Source organism: Ammospiza nelsoni, chromosome 6, assembly GCF_027579445.1.
Source record: "Ammospiza nelsoni isolate bAmmNel1 chromosome 6, bAmmNel1.pri, whole genome shotgun sequence".
NCBI classification, from domain to species: Eukaryota; Metazoa; Chordata; class Aves; order Passeriformes; family Passerellidae; genus Ammospiza; species Ammospiza nelsoni.
Window position 1 is genome coordinate 7,386,671 of NC_080638.1, and position 9,647 is coordinate 7,396,317.

General features: G+C 51.3%; 1 protein-coding gene across 1 annotated transcript; it reads left to right on the forward strand.

Moving 5' to 3' along the window:
• The first annotated feature begins 6,383 nt into the window (after positions 1-6,383).
• RASSF10 (Ras association domain family member 10) lies at positions 6,384-9,413 on the forward strand. Its single transcript, XM_059474535.1, has one exon. The coding sequence runs from the start codon at positions 6,384-6,386 to the stop codon at positions 7,713-7,715; it is 1,332 nt and encodes a 443-aa protein (XP_059330518.1). The 3' UTR covers positions 7,716-9,413.
• The last annotated feature ends 234 nt before the right edge of the window (positions 9,414-9,647 follow it).

Genomic DNA, 9,647 nt, shown 5'->3' on the forward strand with positions numbered 1-9,647 from the left:
CCCAGCACTCCAGGGCCAGCTCCCAGCAAAGCCTAAAGCCAAAGGTGAAGAGCTTTGTCATTGATCCCTGCAGAGAGCAGCTCCTCTAGCCAGCCTCTACAGAAAAAACAGGAGAACTCTTCACTAACCATCACCCCCATTAAGGGCAGAAAGCTCCAGTCCCTTCCACAAATGTAAAAACGATCTGAAAAAGAGTTCATCTGAGTATGGGAAACTCTGTATCCTCTGTGCTGCTGGGAACACAGAGTTTCCTTACTCAGAAGACAAGGTGGACTCCAAAGGAAATTCACAAGTTGGCTTGGGGAGAATCCACAAGAGTATTTGGAGTAGTTAAAAGCCTTCATGATAAATCTCAAGAAGATAATGAATGACCTAGTTCATCTCTCAAGAAAGAAGCACTTGAGAAGTGAGACACTTGAACGTGTTCTCAAGGGATTAGAGAACCTTTTAACGTTAAAGCAAAGTTACAAGTGCTAAATAATTACCATATTTGCACTGAGTATTTCAGAATTGTAGACTGTTTTGGGTGGGACAAAACCTTATAGATCATCTAATTCCAACATTTCTGCCATGAGTAGAAGACCTCTAGACCAGATTGCTCAAAACTTCACCCAAGCTGGCCATGAACACTTCCAGGAATGACGCAACCACAGCTTCTCTGGGCAATCTGTGCCAGTGCTGCACCACTGTCAGAGTGCAGAGCCTCTTCTGTACATCTAAAACTACTCTCTTTCTGTTTAAAGCCATTACTCCATGTCCTGCATGACCTTGTAAGAAGTCCCTCTCCAGCTCTCTTGTAGCTCTTTAGGCCTGGAAGATGCTATAAGGTCTCCCTGGAGTCTTCTCTTCTCCAGGCTGAAGAGCCCCAGCTCTCCCAGCCTGTCTCCACAGCAGAGGTGCTCCAGCCCTCTGAGCACCATCATCACCCTCCTCTGGACTTGCTCCAACAGGTCCATGTCCTTGTGTCTGAGACCCCAGAGCTGGGGCAGTGTTCCAGCTGGGATCTCAGCAGAGCAGAGGGGCAGGATCTTTCTTGTATTTTCCCCCAAAGCTTACTGGTGCAGCTCTGCTGACTTCCTTAGGATCAAAGCTTTGTGTACCTATTATGCACATGAGAAGGAAAAAGTTTTATGCTCCGTTTAACTATTTCTGTCCTCTTCATTTATATCAAAAGAAAATCTGAAACAGAAGGTGTGAAGGGAGAAGGATTCTTTTCTGTCCCAAGAGTATATATAACAAAGAAACAAACACAAATTGCCAAAGATTCTGTTCAAAGATGAGAAGCTGGAAACCTGGATTCGTAGCACTGATCTCTGCTGTGCCCCCACCCTGCTGCAGGACATCGGCTGAGCCTTCAAGGCAGGGATAGTCTCCTCCTATGCATTTACATCACATCTAGCCCATCAAGACTGCCAGGCTGCACTTTAATATAAATATACGTCTTGACAATTTTCTTTAATGGCAGTCTATAGACATACCTGCCCTTTGAAAGCACTGCAGAGGGATTTACCCATGCAGCCAGCCCCCACTGATTTCACTGGAGATAGTTTCCTTCTGACATACCTGTTTGTACTCTGGGTGTGTGCACATGAAAACAGAAGATGTTGGGCCAAGCAGTCAAAGCAATATAACCCAGTATCAGCTGCCATTATGCAAAAGGGCCACACCACAGTCTTCCCAAAAGGATGGAGGTACCACCAGCCATGTGAGGCAAGGAATGACTCCAGATTTCCAGATATGTCACCTGTACTGGTTGTACGGGTAGAATTCAGAAGCAGGACAGCGCCCATCAGCCGCCAGGAACTGAAGGAAACAGGTCAGGAGGTCACAGAGCTTATTGCTTACAGAAGCTCTTCAGCTGTTCATTGCACAAGTCATCTTTAACAAAAGCGCCACTTTTACCTGAAAGTAAAAAGCCCTCTGCAGTCTAAAGCTGCTCAGATACAAACTGAACAACTTTCTCCCAAGTCAAAGTCTAAGATTACCAACTGCTTTGACTGGAGTCTGCATACTGCTGCTAACACAGGGGCAGTTTTTCAAGTGTTTCATTCTGTGCATGCTAACTAGGGATGATTTGGTTATTCACAGTATGATTTGGTTATTCAGCTTTATACCACAAGGAAAAACTGGGTGCAAAAGAGAAAAGCAGCTGTGAGAGAGTGACCTGCAAGCTGAAGCAGCCCCTTCCCTGTTCATCCATCTGTAAAGGTCAGCAGCCACTGCAGAACCTTGTAACACTCCCAGTCAGATTCTGTCCCAGGACTTCATCCATGTTTATTGGGGCAAAATGTTAGAAAGCAACAAATAAAAGAGACTGAGAGGTAAACCTCCCAAAATGAGATGAGCAGGAACAGAGGAAGAGGAGCTGGGAAAGCAGTGTGGCTGCTCAGCATCACAACAAAGAGCAGCTTCTCCAGACAGTGATGGCTCAAAAGATTACCAGTTCCAGCCTGCCTTTGCTCATCCACCTAGGCTGTATTCTTTTGAACTGTAACCTCAGGAAAAATAAGTAAATTGTCCTGAGAGTGATCTAAAAAGTAAAAGCAACTTCACTGTGGAAAAAAAGAAAAAATACCCTGAATGTGACTCCGTAGCCTTTCTCCATTTAAATGCATAAAAAAAAAAAATTAATTCTGTGTCTCAAACAGAGGGTTCTAAGACTTCCTCCTCATTCCTGCTATATGAATTATGGAAGAAGAAAGTACATTTGTATTTATTTAGTTTAGTTGCAAAGAATTAAAGATGAGGTCTTGTATAATTTTATTTAAAAAATCAGGGCTGCAATTTCATTGTGATAGTTCAGCTCAAATTAAAAAAAAAAAGCCAACAAACCAGAAACAGACACCTCACCATCCAGCCCCCTAATAGGAATGCTGTTCTTGTCATAAAATACTTGGAAAGTTAATTGCACACCTCAATGAAAAGGAAAGAATAGAAAGAATGTCACGTGAAATGCCAAAATATATCTGATTTCTCATCCCTTGGCCTTGGAATTCTCCTGTAGTTCATAAAAATAAACTAGTCTATACCTGGACTTGAACTTTTCAATACAGCCTAAAGTATTAAGCTCAAAAATCTCCTTTTTGGGCTTAGGCAGCTCTTAAGAGTATCATCAACTTTGATTTTTTGCAATTTATAAAACAAACCAAAAACATACAGGCCATGAAGAAAGTTCTGGATAGCATTCTGCCAAGGAAGTTTGTGCTTCTGAAAAAGAGCTGTCAGCTGTGCATTGATAGGGCAGCACAGAAACAACCTCTGCATTTCAGGAGACCACAGCTACTACGTTTTAAATTTTAATTATGTGATATGCTTGTTGCAGAAGCTATAGAAGACCTCGTGCATCACTGCTCAGTGGGGAAGGGAGTGGAGAGGGGAACAGCAGTCCTTCTCTCTCTCCAATTTGCTATTCCAGTGGTGCTGTTGAGTGGTGCTGGTCTGCAGGCACAGCCAGCTGGAGGAGATTTGCCTCCACCAGGGAGGAGATGTTGGAAGGAGCCCCGGTGCCACCTTCTCCCATTGCTTCACCAGAGGGAGATACTGTCTGCTGAGCTTGGGCTTTGGTTCTGTCACCATCTGCAGCTGTTGAACTAATACAATCCTCCACACCTCCCTTTCTAGTGGAGGAGGAGAGGATGGAGTTCAGTGCCTAATGGTGCAGAGTGAAGGAACCTGATTTGCTTCACAGCACTGCCACTGCCTTGCTGTACAACCTCAGGCAAGGCTCTCGGGTCCTTCATGCCAGAACATTCTTATATTTAAAATCAGAGCTGCACCTTCCTCTGCAGGATGATCTGAGATCCTGGGAGGAAAGGCAAAAGGTTGCCTGCCTTCAGCTGCCTTTTGGGATTCAGCACAGCAGGGCCCAAACTTTGCTTCAGATACAGCACTACAAACTTTTGAAGCTCTGCCAGCAGTTCCCTGAGTTTGCAGACAGACTAAACCCAAATTCCCGAGGGTCAAACTTGAGGTGCAGCAACGTGAATTTTGAATGCCATCTTTTTAACCATGGACCATACACACACAAATCTAACCAAAATCAAGTGTTTGCCTCCTTAATCTTAATTGTACTGTGCTGTTTCCAACCAAACTGCCAACATCATCCTCTCTCTGGCAATGCTGCCTTGGGGGCTTCAGTGGGGAGGCAGAGGCAGCTTTCCATCCACAGAAATGTGGTCATGGAAAGATGGAATGATCATCTTGCAATTTCATTGCACAAAGCCAGGCTTGGATACCGGATAGATACAGGCAGTCAGACTAGTTGGAGCAGCCTGACCTGTGGGGAGCATAAGATGCCTCTTCACATCACAACCTGCTCTTCCTGTACTGTTCTTTGCCAAAAGAAAATAGGTACAAAGACATTCTCATAGAAAACACATGTAAAACAAGATCAAAACTAAATGAGAAAGGCAAGGAACAGCTGGTAAAGGAGTTGGACAGTTTCTCACTGCCTCATGAATCCCTTTGCTGCACCTGAATCTTCAGAAGACAACAAGGAATGGTCTGTTCTTCCAACTTTCTACCAGCCTGATGAAAGCAACAAGGCTTCTTCTCCTACTCTCCTGAAGGGTTTTTAAAAATTTTGAACCTCCCAGAGTCAAAGCTGAATGACAGTGTCCTGTTTCACATCCCCTTCCTGCTTAACACCCTATTATTCTGGGGCAGTGTGAGCTGTCAGGGGTGTCCCAGAGTCCTGACAACCCCCTTTGTTAAGGTCATTTTGTTCTCTTACAGCACTGCCACTGCTGGACCCACCTTCCTGTGAGCCAGAGGGGATGATGCTTTTAGCCATAACCACCCCACTGAACACAGAACCTGCACACCTTGGGAATACCCTGCCATCAGCAAACACTCCTCTGCCCAAAGCACAGCCATCCAGCAGTTCTGACACATCCTGACAGCAAAACACCTTGCCCTTGGAACTGGCAGTGCCAGGCTCTGCCGTGGGACAGGAATATGCAGCTGTAAGGCAAGGTGGCTGTGGTCAGGAAGCAAATCCAGCCTGTTGCCATCACCCCTATCTCACGTGCCCTCATTGCAACATGCAGTGGCCAGCTGGGTTTGGGATCCTCTGACCTGCAGCAGCGCAGGAAAGGGATGCTGGCAGCAGGATCCCTGTGATTGGAGCTGCAGGAATGCTGGCGGTCGGTGGTCCCTCAGCCCACTTCCTTGGGGACAGGAGGCTGCACGTCACACACCAGCACCGCAATTAGCTGGATGACACAGCCAGAGCAGGGCAGGATTCCTTCCCCAGGACTGGTCCTTCCGTGGCACTGCCCACAGCGAGCCTGTTACTTTAGGGGAAAAGAGGGCATTAGGCTACATAACTGCTGCCTCGCTGTTTGGGGTGCCCCAGCTCCGCTGTTTCCTACAGCAGAATGACAGGAGTTAGGCTGCAATGCCAGGACTCCGTTCTGTTCCACTGACTGGAGCACAAACCTTGTCCAGGCAAAAACCTCCACCGATTTTATTGGCTCTGAAACTCCTTCGGAAGGTACAGATCAGCCTTCAGGTCTGAGACAGTTCTCTTTCTTTGCCCATTGTAGTACTTTTTTAATCACTTAGAAAAGCCTAAGTCCGTGAACCCTGTGATGCAATCAGTGAAAATCAGTGCCAAAACCCTGTGTTTTATTACTACTTTTCCCATCTTCTAATTTTAATCAGCACTCCGAGAGCGATCCCGTTCCCATCAAAGTACACAGCAAGCTCCCATTAAAATCTGGCTCAGCTAGTATTTTAATAACACTTAGACATTCCCGTCCTTTGCATATTTCATCTGCAAAGTGCTTCACAAACATGAATTTCCTAATTACAGGCGGATGATTTACTAAAACTGGAAATTCCTCACTAGTTCTGGCTTTCCCTTTGAAGCTCCAGGATTCGCTCTTGTCCCTCGGCACTTTGGAAGGTCCCCGACGCCTCTCGCTCGTTCGCTCGCTCGTTCGCGGCACAGGCAGGGCACGGAGAAGGAGTGAGGGCACGGAGAAGGAGGGAGGGCACGGAGAAGCACGGAGGACACGGAACCTGCCCCGAAGTGTCCGTACCGGCGGATCTCTGCGCGGGCCGCGGGCCGTGAGCCGCGGGGCGCCCACGCGGGGACCGCGAATCCCGGGGGCACCGCGGCGGCTCCCGGAGCACCGGGCCGGCCCCCCCGCCCCCGGCGGCCCCCCCGCCCCCGGCGGCCCCGCCGCACCGGGCAGGAAGGGGTGGAGCGGCCGGCGGAGCGCACGGGCGGGGTGTCGCGGGCGGGGAGGGGACGGCAAGGCATCCCGGCCGCTGCGAGCCGGGCGCACGGGCAGCGCCGCGCCTCCGCCGAGCGCGCCCCATGGAGCGGCTGCCCGGCCAGCGCTGAGCCCGCGGCCCCGGCCGCCCGCCCGCCCCCGATGGAGCCCGAGGAGAGGAAGATCTCGGTGTGGATCTGCCAGGAGGAGAAGCTGATCTCCGGGCTCTCCCGGCGGACCACCTGCTCGGACGTGGTGCGGGTGCTGCTGGAGGACAGCCACCACCGGCGGCAGCGCCCCGCGCCGCCCGAGCCCGCCGGCGGGATGCTGTCGGGGCCGCCGCACTCCTACTGCATCGTGGAGAAGTGGCGCGGCTTCGAGAGGATCCTGCCCAACAAGACGAAGATCCTGCGGCTCTGGGTGGCGTGGGGGGACGAGCAGGAGAACGTGCGCTTCGTGCTGGTGCGCAGCGAGGCTTCGCTGCCCAACGCCGGGCCGCGCAGCGCCGAGGCGCGGGTGGTGCTGAGCAAGGAGCGCCCCGGCCGCGGCCTGGGGGCGGCCCGCGCCAGCCTGGCGCTCACGCAGGAGCGGCAGCGGCGGGTGGTGCGGAAAGCCTTCCGCAAGCTGGCCAAGATCAACAAGAAGCGGCAGCAGCCGCTGGCCCGGGAGGCCTCGTCGGCGGAGAGGATGGAGACGCTGGTGCACCTGGTGCTCTCGCAGGACCACACCATCCGACAGCAGATCCAGCGGCTCCGCGAGCTGGACCGCGAGATCGACAGGTACGAGGCCAAGATCCACCTGGACCGCATGAAGCGGCACGGCGTCAACTACGTGCAGGACACCTACCTGGTGGGCACGGGCGAGCCCGAGCCGGGCCGGGAGCCGGGCCAGCCCGCCGCCGGCCGCCCCGAGGAGGACTACGCCAGGAAGTGCGAGGAGGTGCTGCAGCTGCAGGAGCAGCGGGCGCAGCAGGAGGAGCTGCTGGAGCACCTGGCCGCCGAGATCCAGGAGGAGCTCAACGAGCGCTGGATGAAGCGGCGGCGGGAGGAGCTGGAGCTGGCGGCGGGGCCCGGTCTGGCCGACACGGACTGCGACACCACGGAGCTGAGCGGCGGCGAGGGCGAGCTGCACCTGGAGCACGAGCGGGTCAAGACCCAGCTGAGCACCAGCCTCTACATCGGCCTCAAGCTGAGCACGGACCTGGAGGCCGTCAAGAGCGACCTGGACTGCACGCAGCGGGCGTGGGAGGACAAGGAGCGGGAGCTGCAGCGGCTGCTGGAGACGCTGGGCACGCTGGACGTGGCGGAGGCGGCGGCGGAGCCGCGCGGGGCGGCGGGCGGGGGGCGGCCGGCGGCGGCGGGGGGCGGCTGGGTGGAGCAGGCGCGGGCGCTGCGCAAGGACCGCGCCGACAACGACGAGGACTCGGACACGGGGCTGAGCTCCATGCACAGCCAGGACTCGGACTCGCTGCCCGTGTGCGAGTCGCTGGTGTAGCGCCCGCCCCGCCGCAGCCACCCCGGGCGGGGTGCCGGGCACAGGGCGGCGGAGCAGGTGTGGGGCAGCTGCGGAACCTCCCGGCGCGGGAGGCAGTCACACAGAGGAAACATTTTAATTTGAGCTCTGCAGTTTGAACTTGTTCTGACTAGTCGTCCGCGGGCAGCACCGAGGCTGGCTCGCCGGTACTTTTATCTAAGGAAGAGAAAACCCACAGCGTGTTTGTGTTTCATTCACGTCTGGGATTGCTCGCTCCTTAAACCCTGCCGCTTGCTTCCCTCCGAAGCTTCTCTTGCCGGGCCCTTTAATCCTCCGGCTGCCCGCGATCTGCCCGCCGTAGCCCAGCGGTGCTCCGGGTCAGCCCTTCCCGAGGCAAGGGCCGGGACACGCTCCCGAGCGGGGATCAGCATCTCCCGGACGGGTTCTCGGCATTGCAGGGACACATGGCGCCTTGGGGGGGGGTTGTACTGGGCTCTACTGGCCGTCACAAATCCACCCGGCTCCTCTACAGGCAAAAAGTCGCTACACCAAAGCTGCTGATCATTTAAACGCTACGGAGGGAAAGAGGCGTCGGTTCTTCTGACACTGGGATCTCCCAGGGCGCCAGCTTTTGGATGGTACTGCAGTTCCTTTTGGCAACGAAAAGGGGTGATAAATCACTTCCTTTTTTTCTTTTTCTGAACAACAGACTAAATCAAGATATAGGTTAACATGTATTAACTCTGCTCCGCGTAGTGCTTTTCCTTATGCATAGATAAGAGTGCTTTGTTTAAAGGCATACTAAGAAATCTGTTAGTATCTGTAGTCGTTTGACAGTCATGGAAGGCAATTAGCAGTGCCTGTATGTACACAGCCTTCAACTACATTTTTTCACTAGGCTAGCTGATCTTTGGCTGAGCTTGGTTGTAGATAAACAAAGTACAGAATCAGGTTGAGCTACCGTTTTTAATAACATAGTTCATATCAGGCCAAGAGATGCAACGATAAAAGCATGACTCAAGCCCTACCTGCACTACAGCTTCATCTTTTCAGTTAGTCCAATAAAACAAAAAAGCAGCCATCAGCTGTAACATGCATTTCACTTAACTGCCAGATCTTCCTCTGCAGCTTAACTCTTGCCCAAAATATATGGTCTGCTCTTGCAATAAGAGACATTCAGGATTCTTGTATTACAGAATAATTGCAGAATTACTTTAAGCGGTGAGAGACCAGAGAATGTTGAGTCAGGTCCCACTGATGGTGTGAACTTTTTAAAACTTCTGAGATTATTATTTATGTAAGATTATTTATAAAAGTTTTCATTTAACAATAAGAAATGATATAAAAAAGGGGTACACCAATAGACCAGTTCTTTATTTTCATTAAAAACCTCGCAGCCTTCTCACCCAAAGACTGCGTTCCATGCTTGCAGTGTTCTTGTTGGTAAGAATTCTGATGGACATCAAAAAATTAGGTTCAGGAGCTGCTCAGTTTGAAAGCAAGCAGAGAAATACTGTCTGTGGATTTGCAGAGGCTGTTCAATTTTCTATATGCTATGACTCTTGATAAATGTTGTTCCACTGAATGGGTCTCAGTTGTAACAAACTGTGGTTTATTTTAAACGCTGATTATATAATTGTTTTTCATATTTAGTCAACCTTGGAAAATATTTAAGAACCTATTTTTAGAGCTAATAAAACTCTTAATAAGGCTAAACAAGTGTTCTCAGTTGAGTGTGATTTAAAAATTGTGCCAGGACAGATTCTGTGGTGTTACCCTGTGTGCAAAGCGAGTAGAAAGGGATGATGGCATCGTCCCTTCACTTTCTGATGGCACAAGGGGCTCCCTCAGGCACAAGCAGCAGTGCACTGTCCTCAGCTCTGGCCACTGCAGAGGCAGTGCAGTGGCATTTGGAAGCATCAGCACACGTCCAGAGCGAGGAATTTGGATTTT

Excerpts from the sequence above, each read along its gene's own strand:
- RASSF10 (XM_059474535.1), top strand. The coding sequence starts at position 6,384 with ATGGAGCCCGAGGAGAGGAAGATCTCGGTGTGGATCTGCCAGGAGGAG.